The 17,692-nt window shown below is 38.5% G+C and overlaps 1 protein-coding gene across 1 annotated transcript; it reads left to right on the forward strand.

Annotated features, from left to right (window-relative positions):
* Positions 1 to 3,150: 3,150 nt before the first annotated feature.
* On the forward strand, positions 3,151 to 16,890 carry LOC140230205 (delta(3,5)-Delta(2,4)-dienoyl-CoA isomerase, mitochondrial-like). Its single transcript, XM_072310388.1, has 8 exons — positions 3,151 to 3,232; positions 5,437 to 5,605; positions 7,795 to 7,883; positions 9,222 to 9,355; positions 11,274 to 11,387; positions 11,813 to 11,955; positions 13,522 to 13,672; positions 15,132 to 16,890. The coding sequence occupies exons 1-8, from the start codon at positions 3,181 to 3,183 to the stop codon at positions 15,225 to 15,227; spliced, it is 948 nt and encodes a 315-aa protein (XP_072166489.1). The 5' UTR covers positions 3,151 to 3,180; the 3' UTR covers positions 15,228 to 16,890.
* The last annotated feature ends 802 nt before the right edge of the window (positions 16,891 to 17,692 follow it).

Consider the following 17,692-nt stretch of genomic DNA (forward strand, 5'->3'; position numbering starts at 1 on the left):
AGAGGAAGGTGCATTCCAATGTCTTTTGTTAAACATTTCAGACTCTAGCAATGATTAGATAATGTCATCTCAAGAATAATATATTGATTGGTTTGGAAGGATTTTTTTTGTGGGCGTTCCCAAGTAATCTGAAGAAAATCGAAGAAAAATCGTTAAGAATATATGGAATGTTTTCCAGATATTTGTTTTACCGCAAAAGTGATGTTGAGGGTATCATAAATCAACACAATCAACGTGCATTGGATTTCAGGGCCCCTTTAAAATTGCATCTTTTGCGCCTACGAGCTACGCGTACAAAGATCCTAACTTTGCTACGTATTGCATTAAACTGTCAATCGGCTACGTGACGAGGAAAGAGGTCCTACCAGGGAGGTGGGAAGCACACCTCCCTGCAAAGATCGTCCTACACTACGAACGCACCACGCCGCGCCATGTACGATTACGTGCGAGACGATGAGATTTGACCGGTGCCGTCGCGTCGCGTCGCCCTTTAATCTCCTGCTTCTTGAGTACCGTACTTGAAATCGCTTGTGATAAGATCAAACAAAACTTACCCAACCCCCTCCCCTTAGAAAACAAACAAACAAACAAACAAACAAAATGAAAATGAAAATGACGGAAATCAGACAAACATGTCATAGATTACCTATCATAATGTTACAAGGATGAGGGATCATGGGAGGGTGGAGTTGGTGAGCGAGTGACCAGGAGAGGAAGAGGAGGAAGGAGTATAAAGTGAGATTGGTGGTTGTGGTGGTCATGTGATGATAATAATGATACGGGGAAGATCAAGGAGGAGAGGAAATTATAAAGGAGAATGAAAGGAAAATGCAGGTTACAAGAAGAACATTAGAATGTGAAGAACTGGCGATCAATCATGGAGGATAAGGCAAGGTGAAGCAATGAAGTTGCGGAGTAGGCAGGAAGAAGAAGGAGGAAGAAAGAATGAAAAAGCTAGATGAGGAAGAGAAGGCATTAGAGAAAGAATAATGGAAAGAGAGAAAAAAAGAAAGAAGCAGGAGCTAGGAAGAGATTGGAAAAGAGGGAAAGTGGTAGCACACAGTTTAAACCTAAAAAGGAAATGAGAAAAGGGGGCAAAGAATCCAGACTTTTTGGCAGGTTGGCAGGTTCGTATTGACCAAGGAGTACCTCCTTGGCCATAACCGTGTCTTTGTTTTGTTTTGTTGTTGTTGGTGTGTTTTTTTTTTTTTTTTTTTTTGGGGGGGGGGGGGTTGGTGATGGGAGGGGCGGAGGACAGCAAATTCATTTTCGCTCAAGCGCACCCATGTATGCTCGCTACTATTGTCATGTCCCCTGGCAGTCCGCTGGGATAAAAGAGGACTATATAGCCTATAGCTCTTATCTGTATTTCCGACCTTAAGTTTCACGAGAACTTTGCCAAGAATTTGATATTACCTCTGAAATCAAAATACTATAGTATATAGTAGGCTTATGAAAACAGTATGAATAAAACAAGTGATATATTTTACGGTAATGATATGAATAGTAATAGCGCCATAAAAGTAAAATGCCATATACTACTATTTTCTCTTTTTTATGGGGGGGGGGTATGTTACGTGCATATTTACTGCGTACAACTCTAAAAAAAAAACTGAAATGGTAAATTCATATTTTATTTAGATTTTTTACTCATCCAACCTTTTACAAAATCTTGTACTCATATATTATACCAATTCACATAAATCACATAAATTCACGTAAATCCACCATTTTGAGTGTTAAATTCAACATTTTACAAAAAGGTTTAAAAGGTTTAAAAGGTTGAACTTTCATGTGTTATATGTTAATACGTTAATTCCTATTGTTATTTTGAATGAAATTTGTCAATATGCTTTTGTGATTAATGTGTGACGGGTGAAGAAGATGAGAGTTATATCATGCAATGATTTGTAGAGAACATCCATTGTAGTATGCGCTAATCTAGAGGCTCATGATATATATGATAATAAAACAATAATAATGATAATAATAATAATAATAATAATAATAATAATAATAATAATAATAATAATAACAATAATAATAATGATAATAACTTTAAGATGATATTTAGGAGAAAGTAGGTTTCCATGAGCTTCCAAAATCTTATTTGTTGCTTTATAGATCATTATAAAGTTATTATTAATATTTTTTTTTTTTTGAATGACTATGTGCTATATTGTACATATACAGGTATATTAGTAATTGCACTAAGTTGTAGGTAGGCCTCACCGCGGCCACGTTTTCAAAAGTGCTTCCGGGGTTTAAAAAAAAAAAAAAAGTGGGGAGGGGAGGGCGAGCCCCCCACCCCCACCCCCGTTCCTCGGCCAACATGGCCTAACCATCAAATGCAATTAATGTATATTGATTTTTAAAAGATTTTTTTTTTTATTGTGAATTTTTTCTCAAAACAGAGATTGTGAAACGGTTTAAGTTGTTACGCAGAAACTTAATTTTATCAACCTTATACCAAGAATTATTTCTCAAGAAGCTTTGTGCACAAATATAATCTTTTTCCAGCCTGCAATTGATCTTTCCGAGAGGGTTACTCTTCCAAAATTGTCTTTATTCTTCTTGTTTAGTTCACTTTTTAAGGAAATGTGTGACAGAAGAAAACAATTATTAAAAGCATCACGGCTGTGTAGGCCCTAATATTTTATGTAGAATAGAATATCACATCGCCACCACCCCTTCTTGCTGCTTCATTTAGACGCGTGAGTTGAAATGTTCTGATACAACTATTACAGGAAATATAAGGTGTACACTCACAATCATGGTACATGTACTAAATACTCTAAATAGCAAAGATCGTACGATCTTTGCTAAAGTAGCTCGACGAAAAGGGAAGGAGGGTCCTCGTATAATGGATGCCATCCCTGCTCAGCTATAAAAAAAAAAGAAAAAAAAAAGAAGCAGTAGATGTCAAACCTGTCCCTCCCTGCCCCCGCCTCCGGCCCGGCTGCAACCCCATACCCCTCCCGTTGGACCCCCCCCCCCCCCCCCCCCCTACTGAGAGAGCATTCATAGAGCCTCTTCGGTAGAGCTCCCCCTCATGAGCTCCCCTACAGAAAAGCGCACGCTCGGTCGACGTCGGGGTTGTCGCTTGATTTGTGAAGGGACACACAACGGAAGCGAAGGAGACCGTGAGCGTGAGTCGGAGCAGTCAACACTTAATCCACGATGAATCGTCTTGTGCGTTCACTACTATCAACCTCATGTCGAGGAAAATTCCGTAAGTTTGGTTTCTGTTCAGCACTGTATCGTGTATTTTAGAGATTGTACGTTCACGGCTTAGAAATAACAATTACGCCAACGTACACATTGCACAACTACTGTAGAAATCTACTAGCAGGTACCACCAGCAGCTAGCAGGGCCTACCTACCTCCAACACGCCTGAGGTTTGGGCGTCCAACACAACACCACCCCGATGAATACATTTACGTCGCAGCTCAGCTCTGCTGTCTTAATTTCGCATTTGTATTGAGATGAGATTTTGATTTGAGAGAGCTCATCTATCACTGCTCAAACTAGTCAAAGTATACATGCTGGCATAGGGCCTATGATGTGTGTCTCTCCACGAATCGAGAATGCTCCCAATTCATACTAGTAATGAGCACTGAGTGAAGAATAAACATGGGATGCGACCTGAACCTGAAGGTCATGTTGTCATTCAAAAGTAATATTGTTCTGTGGCGAAGCCCTCCAAGTCCTATTCATTTGGCTACACTTATTGATTTAAGTGCTATAAAACTTTGTTTGATGAGTAAGTTTTTGTTGTGAATTTTCTGGAATATCTGAAAATAGTGTCTGTTTTACAATCGCCATCTTTCTCTACCAAGTATTCATACCGTACTGTCATTGTGGCTGTCAGTCCCACATGAGGGAGCTTTTGCATTCCGAATTGATATTCAATGATCTATGCACATTTTAAGGGAATATTTTCAAAATTTTCAGTAAAGAAAGACCTTTGGTCAGGTTTGCAGACACATAATATTTCCAACAAGTTAAGAAGGGGGGACACCTCAACCCCTCCCCCCACCCCCCCATTGCCGACAATACCTACATGTACAATGTACCATCCCTGATTAACAGATACTTAAAAAAAAGATTCAAAAAAGTGCATTCACTTTGAGGACTGTACCTCACTAATTCTTTGAGGCTTTCAGGGAAGCACTACTCATGACACCCCCAAACTCTAACCTCCACTTCCCCCATGCCCCCCCCCCCCCAAAAAAAAACAAAAACACAAAACCAAACAACAACAACCCAAAACCCAAAAAAAAAAAAAAAAAAACACACACACACACATTCTGTGGCCCCTGCATCAATTAGACCTCACACAATATCCCAGTAAACACCCAGAAATATTTTTGTGTCCCCAACTTTGTCATCATATTGTTCAGCTACTGTACGAGCTGAAATTTTCGCGTACAGATATTTTCGCGAATTGCTACTTGGAGGACATTTTCACATGTTAATTTCGCGGTTGCGAGGGTCTAACTGAACTTAGCTATTAGCACGTTGTTATTTTCGCGTGTTGTTATTTCGCGGTTCAAAGGCGATTCGCGAAATTCGCGAAAATAAAACCACCGCGAAAATTTCAGCTCGTACCAGTATTAGTCCTTATACATTATGATGAGGTCACCTCATAGTAATACCTCATCAAGGATTGTTTCAGATTTTGACCTTGATTTACCCAGATGTAAAAATTGAATAGACATGGACTGAATAAAAGATAATGATCAAATGTTAACATACTTTATTCACCCACTGGGAAATGAGTATCTCCAAATTGCAGAGTGGATTTGCAGACTACAACAACTAAAGTACAGTAGTCAGTTTGTTTTAGGAATCTGAACCCCAGTACTAGAGATAATCAGTAGAGAAATATACAAAAAAGAGCAGACTTCTCATGAAGAACTAATCTCATTCCATTGCCCTTTTTTTTTGCATGAAGTGTAGAACTGAATAGCTATGCTGCTGTGATTTTTCCCAAGTGAGCTGTTTTTGTTATTATTTTTTTTTTTCATTCCTGTCTGCAAAACAACAAAGCTTTCTTGCTAAGTGAATTTATATAATTTATGCAACAACTCAACTGCTAGCAAGCTGTTGGGAAATTCACTTTGTGACCAAGGTACAGAGAGTCTTCCTGAACATCCATGTTTGTTTGTTTGTTTTCATCAGTTGCAGGAGGCTTTGCAGCAACTCAGAGCCTTGTGAGGAACATGTCTGCCGCAGCCATGTCAAAATACAACTTTGAGACCTGGTCGTAACCAGTCCTGAAGAATTTGTATACAAGGTTGAGATGAATCGACCAGAGAAGCGAAATGCAATGAACAAAGCTTCTGGAGGTAATATAAATGAATTTCTTAGTACTACTACTACTTGTTATATGTCTAGGTAATCTGCTAAAAAACAAACAAAAAACAACTCAGTTGCAGGAGGCTTTGCAGCAACTCAGAGCCTTGTGAGGAACATGTCTGCCGCAGCCATGTCAAAATACAACTTTGAGACGCTGGTCGTAACCAGTCCTGAAGAATTTGTATACAAGGTTGAGATGAATCGACCAGAGAAGCGAAATGCAATGAACAAAGCTTTCTGGAGGTAATATAAATGAATTTCTAGTACTACTACTACTTGTTATATATCTAGGTAATCTTGCTATTTAAAACAAACAAAAAACAACTGCTTCTTGGTTTATGTTTAGAGCAGGCATGTAGATGATGAATATGGTACTATATGGCAATATATCTAATAAATGTCAAACTTTGTTATCATGAAAAGTGCTACAATTGTGTCGTCAGATCTTTCTCTCCTGTTTCAAGCATTTGTATGATTTTTTCTTTTCTTTGTGCTACAAATTCTGACCACTTCTACCAATATGGAACCCTGTGCTGGACAGTTACGTATGTTAGCAGTGCGGATCCAGAGGGGGGCACACCGGACGTGCACCCCCTCTTTATTTTACAAAAGAAATAAAGAGAAAAATAGGGGGGGATGTGCCCCCCCCCCCCCCACCAGCACCACCACCTTTAATTTTGCAAAGGCATGGGTGTATGCAAGGGGGGTCGGGAGGGTCGTAGCACCCCCCAAATTTTCAAAGGTCCACTTTTTGTAAAGACATTTTTGTTTTTTGAGGGCTTTTTACTCTATACAGGCCTACAACAGGGAAAAAAAAAGTGACCGGTGTTCCAGCAAATTGTCAAAAACCTCGTAAATTTTGTAACTTATTTTAATATGCCATAATTTACCTTATTTCTAAGCCGCACTGCCATGCCGAAAAAGTCACTTTTGTATGCACCAAATGGCCCCATTTTAAGATATAAAATTCAAAAACTCCGTACCGTGGGAGGGGGGACACCCCCCTCCCACACCCTCCCCCCTCTCGGTCGCTCCGCTCCCTCGCAAAGGTAAAGGTCCAAAAATTTTGATTACGACCCCCCCAGAAAAAATCCTGGATACACCCCTGAAAGGTGCCTCCCCTTTACGGAATTCCTGGATCTGCCCCTGGTTAGCATCGTCATTTGAACTACACACCAATCTGTTGTTTGATGGAAAGGTCTTGAAGTCATATTCTATTTATTAGATCAAACTCCATAAATGTAGCTGTCGACAGTCAGAGTTTTTTTTTACCTTGTTTGAGTAGTTTTGAAATTATCCAGCAGTTTGATTTGATTTTAAGCAATGTGCTCAAGTAAGGATGACATTGACAAAGCTTTCAAAGTTAATGTCATGGTAATCATATGAACTAATGGCATAGTATGCAACCTTTTCAGTTGTTAGCTTTATGAGATGATGCATGGGATAACTGATATTTTTGAGAATTTTGAAAAATTAGGAGAAAACAGGGTAACATCATTAAATTCTGCCAACTGCTATAGCATCAAGAAAGTGATTCTGTAATTGGGTCACACGAGAAGACCTTAAAGGACAAGTTCACCTTCATTAACATAAGGATTGAGAGAATGTAGCAATATTAGTAGAACACATCATTGAAAGTTTGAGGAAAATCGGACAATCCATTCAAAAGTTATGAATTTTTGAAGTTTTTGTGCAGTCACCGCTGGATGAGAAGACAACTGCAGTGTATGATGTCACATGTGTACAACAATATAAGGAAAATATAGAGAATTTCACAAAATTTAATCTTTTGAAAAAAGTACATTGTTCCCTCGACTCGTTACTGACATATGTTATGGGTAATATTATTCCCATTGCCTTTAGAAAGAGGCAAGTCAAGTGCTCTTTTATTATGCGAAAAAAGTGAAAATATTTTGAATTTTCTTTACATTTTCTTTATACTGTTGTACTCATATGACATCACGAACCTTAGTAGTCTCCTCATCCAGCGGTTCCAACGCAAAAATTTTAAAAATTCATAACTTTTGCATCGATTGTCCAATTTTTCTCAAACTGTCACTGATGTGTTCTACTAATATTGCTACATTCTCTCAATCCTTATGTTTGTGAAGGTGAACTTGTCTTTTAAGAATCTTAAGTGAATACTACAGAATGTATGAAAGTGTAAAATGTTTAATAATTGAATTGTAGTCACTGTGACCATGACTTATGGCAAGTGGAAGTATGCAAGTTGCATTTTGTTGTGGTTGTTGTTGTTGCAATGAGCTACTGTTTTTTTCTTGCCAGTCTCTCGAGATGATAGTAATCTCAAGTCAGATTTCTTGCTTTTTCCATTTTCAAAGATTTTCATGAGGGGCCTTCAATCTATGCCAGTATTTAGCATGCTGCATTTCATAGGTATCGATAATTTTCGCTTGACTGTTTCCTCACAGGGAGATGGTGGAATGTTTCAACATAATCGCAAGAGACGAGGACTGCAGAGTTGTTTTATTGACCGGAGCAGGGAAAATGTTTTCAGCAGGTAATGATAGTCCAATCAAGTTAAAAATTGAAAAATACCAGGCGAAATACTTCAAAAGTGGATATTTCATGGCATTTTGTGCAACATGAAACTGGAGGGAAAACAAATGCGTGTGAAGATTTTGCTTGTTGTGTGTAATATTATAGAGATATGGACTGCTTTTCTGGGCATTGTTGATGTTGCCCACTGGAAGGCTCTCACCACCTCCATACTACTTGTATGCTGCATTATGAAGTTAAAGTTCTTCTTGTAAATTAATCACACTGTTGGGTTTTATTTGAGTGCCATGTGTGCATTTTGTGCCAGGCAACTGGTATTTTGCTTCAGATTATTTTGTCCATTCAGTGTGATTGACTTAAAGGTTGAATGTATTGTGCACAATGCTTCCAATGCCCAGACAGTGACATTGCATTCTACCAATAGGGCATGATACTAGAGATTCCAACTCTCCCAATTTTGACAGGAGATCTCCCACTTGAGTTGGAATTTCGCCCACTCTAGCTGCGTGTTTCCTGCTTGTGATGCATTTTCTTCCACTTGAGTTTAGCTTTCTCCCGCCCAACTCTAGATTTGTCACATACATTTTGTTTCAGGGATTGCGCCAGGGAGCATCTATAACGCAGAGATTGAACCCTAGACCCTGACCACAGGGGAGGTTGTGCTTGGTGCTTTTGATGTGCACATGCCATACACATGTAGGGCCTACGTGTTTGTATGATCAGAGTCTGGGGTTCTTGGGGGTCCAGATGGGAGTTGTTGTTTGATAGATGCTTTGGTATGGAGTCTTATAGATGATACTCTAAAGCAAGATACTTTCACAGCTTGAAATATGGCTCTCTCAAAATTCATGAAATAAAAATGCATATGAACATTTTGGGTTTACAATACCTTTTGAAGTAGAGAATTAGGAGTGAGGCATTTCTTTTTTCCTCTCAATCTTTGCATGTTGATTTTTTGTAATAATTTCATTTTGATAATAATGATAGTTATGATAAGGTCTTCTTTATACAGGATAGCCTGTTCAGTGTCACCACTGCTGTAGTAGTTGCATGCTAGAGGGCCCTGCCATTATTATTACCCTAGCATCACCAGGTACCCATTTATACACCTGGAAAGAGAGGAACTTTGTTGGTAAAAACTTCTTGTCTAAGGGTGTAAGGACTGGGTGGGAATTGAACTGGGGTCCTCCATTTGGAGTCGGGAGTCCTATCTACTATGCCATGGCGCCTGCTTATGTTTCACATCTTTATGTGGTTATCTGTTTCTTGAGTTTTGCACCAGCTTTGCAAAAAAAACTGTAGATATGATGCACCTCGAGCTCATTCTCTGTGTTGACAGGTATTGACATCCAGGACAATGCTGAATTGATGCAAGGTTCTGGTGGAGATAGCGAATTAGATGTGGCTCGTGTTGCTGAACGAATCAGAAACAAGGTCAAGGACTACCAAGAGACATTCTTTGTTCTGGAAAAGGTAATTCAGCTTTAAGCAGCCCTAAGGTAATTTCAGGTTTCATTGCAGATCACTGTAGTCAATATGATTATGTATTGTGAGTTATGAATTGCAGATGTTGCAGGCCAAAGTGCCCGAGACACTTTAATTTCATATACTGTGGTATACTGTAAAACATGAAAAATATTCGTGGCACAAAAATTTCCCGAATTGGAGGAAACGGCTTTTCTTGCAGCAAGAAATTTTTATGCCTCCGCGACGAAGTGGTGCCGGAGGCATTATGTTTTCGGGTTGTCCGTCCGTCCGTCCGTCCGTCCGTCCGTCCTTCCGTCCGTCCTTCCGTCCGTCCGTAATGAATTTTGTGGACAAGGTAACTATCGAAACCTGTTGAGGTATCCTAATGAAACTTGGCATGTATGTGTATTAGGGGGTGAAGTTGTGCCTATCAACTTTTGGGTGCACATGCTCAAGGTCAAAGGTCAAAAGGTCAAGGTCAAATACATAAAATTTCACTATTTCCACCATATATATTGAATGCCTGAAGATATTTTCTTGAAACTTAGTGTATACATGTATTACCCAATTAAGATTCTCTGGTGAAAGTTTGGGTCATGAGGTCAAAGGTCAAAAGGTCAAAAGGTCAAGTAAAAATATTAAAACTTCTTTTTTTTCTCCGTACCTTGGAAAATTGTTCAAGGTATCTTCATGGAACATAGTATATACATGTACTGACTGGAAGTGATTATCTAGAGAATGTAGGGTTCATGGGGTCAAAGGTCAGGGGTCAAAGGTCAAGTGCAAGACTTCAAAATTTTACTATTACCCTCATATTTATGCAATGCCAGCAGGGTTATTTTTTTACACTTGGTGTATGCGTGTGTAACCTAATAGAAATTCTCTGGAAAGTTTTTTTTTTTCTCTTTTTGCCTCAAAGGTCAAAAGGTCAAAGATCAAGTGAAAGTGCTGAACTAACTTTTTCCTCCATATCTCGGAAGTGGCTCAAGTTACCTTGAAACTTAGTACATATTATGCATGTTCTACCTGCATGAAAGTAATTATCTTATGAATTTTAGGGTCAAGGGCCAGATGAAAATGGTAACAATTTACTATTCAATTCAGAAATTGCACTTTTTCTCCACACCTGTACCTTGAAAATTACTCAATGCCTAAATGTATGAATGGGTCAAAGTCAAGTTAAAGTCCTTAAATCCCTAGATACATGCTCTCTTATTCATCCAATTAAACCTACGTCAAGGAAGGTGAACATTCAACACATTTGTGACATACTTGTCATTCCAATATTTTGCCAATTTTGTGAAAATGTAATCACACACTGTCCACATGTACTATCTAGACCTATTGGGAAAATCATGCATTATGGCGGAGGCATACCAGTCGCCAAAGCGACATTTCTAGTTGGGACTTGCCACTGACATCTAATGCATGGTATAGAGTAGGCAAGAACTTTCGCGTGCATTTTAATTTCGCGAATGTTGCCGCTCGCGTTATGCGCAAAATTAGAAAGCACACGAACATTCCTCGTTTTACAGTATGTTTTAAACTGATTGATATATGTCGAATGTTTCCAGATCAGGCAAACGGTCTTGGAAAAGTTGCCTGATTTTTTTTTCTCTTTGATTTTTTTTTTTTTCACAATTTTGAGAGGAGTATGACTGCCAAAGTTTTGTGTGAATGTGAATTTGTACTGCTTTCATACTATTCATACCCATTAAAAGAAAATGTGGCATTTGGAGATGCCATGAGAATTTTTTTTTTTTTTTTGTGCAGCTTCATTTCACATGACTGAAACAAAGAATCTGTGATGTGACATGCTCACAAATTTGTTAAGATAAAATGTTTGCCAAAAGACCAACATCTTTAGACATGTCATTGTATGGTCATTTCAGCAATGGGCAAAATATGTGTGTCTATTCTGCAGTGCCCCAAACCGGTGATTGCAGCTGTACACGGTGGGTGTCTCGGAGGAGGCATGTGTATGATTTCAGGATGTGACATCAGGGTGTGTACAGAAGATGCATGGTTCCAAGTAAAGGTCAGTGCACTTTCCCTCTACCATTCATTCCCATACAAAAACAACAATATTGATGCTCATTACTTCAGGCTTTTCCAAAAAAAGAAGTTTTGTCTGTTTGTTTGTTTGTTTGTTTGTTTTTAATAATAATAGCAGTGAAGTAGAAGCAAGGTTGAATACATAAAAAGTAACTTCAATATTGCTTGTGCATGCTTCACTTGTGCAAATTAATGCCAAGCAAATGGCATCAAAGGTATGATTGTTTCATCTGCACTAACAAGTCAAATATGATGTCAATCTGGGTTAGTCAAAATTTCTTTGTTTTTGTTATCTGAATTATATGTCAGAGTAACTTTTGCATTTGGTGGATAAACAGATGTCACTGTCAACTTGAGCATGATTCCCAACGTGTGTGTGGGTGTGTGTATGTGTGTAATCTATCGCAGGAGACTGACCTAGGCCTGGCAGCTGATGTGGGCGTCCTTCAGTGGCTTCCTCACAAGACGGGCAATGACAGCCTCCTGAGGGAGCTGTGCTTTACGGCACGGAGGTTTGACGCCAAGGAGGCCCGGGAGATCGGCCTCGTCAGGTGAGGAAAGGATGCCCCAAAGATCACTGCTCTTTTTATAATGTTGCCATTACAGTGGACTCCCGTTATAAAGAAGTCCTTGGGACCAGCAAATTTCATTATAACCAAACAAATAGACGATGGAAATTCATAGAGTGGGTAATGTTGCGGCCTGAATTTTTGCTTCGTTGTAACAGAATTTCGTTATAACAGTGTTCATTATAATGGGAGTGCACTGTACTTTCACTAAAGCCTTCTAAACATGAAAAAATGCACAGTGCACTCCCCTGATAGCAAACACAGTTATAGTGGCATTTTGTTACAATGAAGTAAAAATTCAGGTTGCAAAATTATTATCTACATTGTATATGATATCTGTACACACTATATTTCTTCAGTTATAACAAATTTCAGTGTCTCGATTTCGAAAAAAAATTACTGGTCCTGAAGACTCTGCTATGACGTGAGTCGCCTGTACTTTAGCAACTGGAAGACACTGCCGCACAGCCATGTGCTGCCCAGCCATTGAAAGGAACAATGAAATTGATTAATGTTCAGTTCAAGCTATTGTCTTTTGATAATCATGTCAGTGCTTATCGATGATTGACTGATGATTTCACAGGCAGAATCTTGGTTTGGAACGTTTTTTGTTATATATATCCAAGCGATTTCAAGGAAAATATCGTAGAAAGATTATTATAAGATATCGCACATATTTAAATATTCATTTGGCCACATTTATGTTGAGGATATTATGAATGAACACAAGTCAACATGCGTTCTCATTGCAAAGTTCGTGTACGAAGAATGATTTGACGTGCAGGGAACGGTGAAAAAGGTCAGAATGAGAGTGACATACTATATTCAAGTATTTTGTGGTTTTGAAATGGATGATTGTTCATAGGCAGGGGCGGATCCAGGAATTTCGTAAAGAGGGGGCGTGTTTACAAAAATAAAGGGGGGGCGCACGCACCCCTCCCCCCATTTTTTTCTTTTTATTTCTTTTGTTTCAACAAAAAATAAAGGGGGGGCGTGCGCCGGTTGTGGTCCTCCCTGGATCCGCCCCTGATAGGGATGATATAGTATTGGTTGAGATGAGGATTCAGTTTTAAACTTTTTGCGAGATATTTAGAAACTGCTCATGAAATGTTAAAGAGCATACAATTCTAAGAGGAATTCAAAGTTTATTTGATGAAAAATGTTTATGAAATGGCTTAGATATCCAAAAACAAAGTAAAACAAAGCAATCCTGTTCAAAGGTGGGTCCCACCTTTTATTAGAATCACTGTTTTGGATATCTCAACCATTTCAAAACCAATTTTCATCAAATAAACTTTGATTTCCTTTTAGAATTATGCTCTTTCATATTTCATAAGAGGTTTCTCATTCTCTCACAAAACAGTTGGAAACCTGAAGCCCCATCTCAACCAAAACTATATCATCCCTTTAATCTTTTTTATCTTTTTCTTTTTCTTTTTGCAACAGTTCGACCAACAGTTTCAAGTAGTTAGGGTGGTGAGAGAGTGAAGTACTTGAATGATAGACATGACATACGGGTTATAGATGATTTTGTTCTATTCTTTTTAGTCGCGTTTACTCGGACCATGAAGCAATGCTGGGCGGGGCCATGGAGTTAGCAGCAGACATTGCCAGCAAGAGCCCTGTTGCTGTACAGGGTACAAAGGTCAACCTGAATTACAGCCGTGATCACAGCATCGCAGACAGCTTTGACTATGCAGTGAGTTTGTCATTCATGAACAGTAATTTCTGTTTTACAGTGGAACATCAAGTGCTGTGTTTGCAGAGATTCCAGCCGTTACTTTTTTTTTCTTTTTGCAGTATTTTGTACTGTCTTTGTTTTGTTTGTTTGTTTGCTTGGTGTTGTTGTTTTTTGGGGATGAATACTGCAAGTTTCAAAGAAATTACAGTTTCTCCCAAACTGTATTGCTACATATGTCTATTGAAGGAAAGGTATAAAATACTATTTTTAAAAAATCAAAATGCCTCTTTTCAGCCCTCAAAATACTGCAGTGCTGTTTACAAAGTTGGAATCTCTGTGTTTGCTCTGTTGTCGATTTTGATGATTTTGAATTCCTTTTTAGTATTATGTGAATGAAGCAAGATGTATTGATTGACACTGATCTCCTATACATTCACATAATAGGTTTTTTAAGGACAAGTTCACCTTCATGGACATGTGGATTGAGTGAATGCAGCAATATTAGTAGAACACATCAGTGAAAGTTTTGGGAAAATCAGACAATCCGTTCAAAAGTTATGAATTTTTAAAGTATCTGCGCAGTCATTGCTAGATGAGAAGACTACTACAGTGTATGCTGTCACATGGGTAGAATGATATAAGGAAAATATAAAGAGAATTTCACAAAATTTTGAAAAAAGTGCACATTTCCTCAACTTGTCGCGGATTTATGCTCAATATAATATTATTCCCCTGCCTTCTGTTCTACAAATGTGTCTCGTTCTACAAATGTGACATCACAAGCTGTAGTAGTCGTTATCATCCAGGAGTGACTGAGCAGAAACTTCAAAATTCATAGCTTCTGAATGGATTGTCTGATTTTCCCCAAACTTTCACTGATGTGTTCCACTAACATTGCTGCATTCACTCAATCCTCATGTTTATGAAGGTGGACTTGTCCTTTGAGTGCTGTTAGAACATGTGGTCCTCGGGAGGGTTAGATTTTATGACAGCCCCCCTCTTCCCCTATCCCCCCCCCCAAAAAAAAAAAAAAAGAAAGAAAATAAAATGAAAATAGAAATAGAAATCCAAAAAGGCAGGCCATTACACGTATTATGACTTCCTTTGTATGCCTGTGATCTCAGACATGTGTAATGCGAGATTGTGCAGTGACATTGATGCAGTGAATATCACATCTTAGGGGGCTTGAAATCTGTGTTTTTGGAATCACATAACTGTCGCGAGAAATTTCCTGTGTGCTTTTGATGTATCATTTTAAGAGAAAGTGGTTGAAATAGGGGATTGTAAAAATGCTTGTGAGTTGTGGATTGTGTGCAGTAAAGGCTTGCTGCAAACATCCAGATTTGAAAGTGGTACATTGAAAGGGGAACATTTTACATGTACATATGTATTATACTGAAGACGTGAACAATATGATGCAGAAATATGGCATCTATTCCTCTTTTATCTTATTTTATTTTCTCTTTTTCATATACAGGCAACTTGGAATGCTGCCAGACTTCAGACAGAGGATGTCATGAAGGGCGTGATGGCAAGCATGACGAAATCAAAGGCAGAATTTTCCAAGTTGTAACATTGTCCGTGCGACTGAAATATCAAAATTATCTGTTTTCCACTGAAAAGCCTATCATTCATCATTTGTAAATCTCTTGATGGACCATTTATGTTTGCAAGGGAAAGTTTCATCGAGTAGCTCTTATGTGTGTATATAATGGTGGTCCATTCCACAGTGCTCCGTTGTTGTTTTTATAGGTACACAGACCAGGGATTCTAGAGGGCGCTGTTGAATAGTGTGATGATTGCCTCCATCTTCATTATGAAAATCATTGATTTGAAGGTAGCTAAACTGTAAATGAAATTATATCAAATTTTTACTTTCAAGTTTCCAAGGTTTGTTGGCAAGCAAACTTTGTTTCTGAAAAATCTTCATGTAGCAGGCGGAACCAGCCAAAAACAACAGTCAACTCAAAGGATGAAATGAGATTGACATTAGTTTGGCCACTTTTGACATAGCACATGAATCTGTTGTTCCAACATTGAAAACATACTAGATGCATAAGCATGGCTCCATGCAAAAACGCCCTCTTGAATCATGAGTCTGTTCCTCAAGTTATACACATAGGAATTATTCCTGCATGTTGAGACAGAGATTGCTTGAGCTCTTGTAAGAAAGACATGGAGAAAGAGAGAGAGTGAGAGTGAAAGAGAGATTGTTCGGCCAAATAGAAGGAAGCCTGGAAGGCTTAGCATCAAAATAACCCTTGGTGAAGTCTATTATAGACATAGAAATTCATTTTTAGACAACGGAACTCCATAATCAGTATACAAAGATGGCAAATCTTTCTCCATACCAGTACTTGTGTAATTGGAAAAGTGTAATCTGAAAAGGATGTGTTTTGCATGAAAACCCTCATGGAAATTTACCTCATGTTTGATTGCATTCAGGTCATACAAGTAGGCATTTCAAAAAAAGAAGTGCTTTATATTTGTAGACTGGCTGCACACTTCAAGAATTGGTAAGAGTCACTTGAAGCTTCAAGGATTTCAAGCTCATTTGGAATGGATAAAAGATTTCCAAGTCCATTGTAAGTCCCTGTCTTGTGAAATGCAGATACATGTATTCAAATGATTTCTTATACAGCCACAAATGCAAAGGGCCAGTCATAAAGAAGTGAAGGTGGCGAAGTAATAACCGAGATACATGGTTGATTTTTGTAAATCTTCTTCTTTTTTTTTCTTTTTTTTTTTTTTACAATTGTAATGATCTAATGCAATGAAGTAGTCAGGCCAAGTGTCCAATGCATACAACAGATGTCTACTCGTACGTTTGTCTGACTGTCAACTGTGACTGTATAGGTTGCATGGAGCGAACTTGTACATGTAATGAGCTTACTCTGTGAATATTTCTTTGACCACCATAAACTGTGGAATCCATTTTTTCTGTCGAGGCTGTTCATGGCTTTGGTCAATCTGATATGTATGTTGATGAGAGAGAATAGGATCTGTGTCGCCAGCATTAGGAGCCTATTGAGATCATCACAGTAAAATACTGAAAACAGCCAATGAAAGATGATGTCATTTCAGGCACTTCTCTTACAGCAAGTGAAGACCACTAGCTGATCGAGATACGACAGGTATGGCCCCAGCGATGGATGGCAGTCAAACATGTTATTGATTCAGTGCAATGCTGCTTGAATGTTGTTATTCAAAGATGAAATTTAATAAAATTCATTACAAAAAACAAATTATTCACAAGATTTGACTCGTGGACTGTCCACATAAGTGTGTAGTGTGCTGGTTGTAGTGGTGGATGTGGGTTGCATAAGAGTACCGATATTCATGGGGGGGGGGGGGAATTCATGAAAGCAGTAAAAGTTCAGTTGATATACAATGTATATGTGTTAAGTCAGCCAAATACAGTCAAACTTGTCTGACCATTTGATTACCTTTGACTTGCCAACTGTGATACTATGTGGACTTCAACTTGAAAGTCATTTGAATATGAGTTTACCTATCTACTACATGTTGCATCTGTTATGCACAGGGCACATCTGTTGTTCTCTAAATATGAGGATGTCAAATTTCTATGCGCAAATATTCCATTTTTATCATACATTGTGACTTACATAAATGTTGATTGCTACTTCACATGACTACACATATATATTAAAGCTAATTTTTAGGTAATCTGGCATTGTGATATGCTGCTGTACAATTAATTTGTTATGCATATCTTCATTCAAATACAGTACAGTTAAACTCGCATAAGTCGATCTTCTCGGGACTGAGCAAAACACATCGACTTAGGCGAGTTTCGACTTGTGCGTAAGTCGAAAAAAATCAACTTAACAACAGTCACACCACACGTACATTATGTATAAATGTACATGTATGTTGTCTACTCTGGAGCCGAGAGCTGCATAGAGAGGTGTGCCGCAGCACGGGTAGCCCGGCAGGGCCGCGGCTAACTTTGCATGGACAGTGCATTAGCATTTGCACAGGTCCGATTACTTTACACCCTTGTTAAACCTTGGGGAA

Source organism: Diadema setosum, chromosome 1 (genome assembly GCF_964275005.1).
Source record: "Diadema setosum chromosome 1, eeDiaSeto1, whole genome shotgun sequence".
NCBI lineage: Eukaryota > Metazoa > Echinodermata > Echinoidea > Diadematoida > Diadematidae > Diadema > Diadema setosum.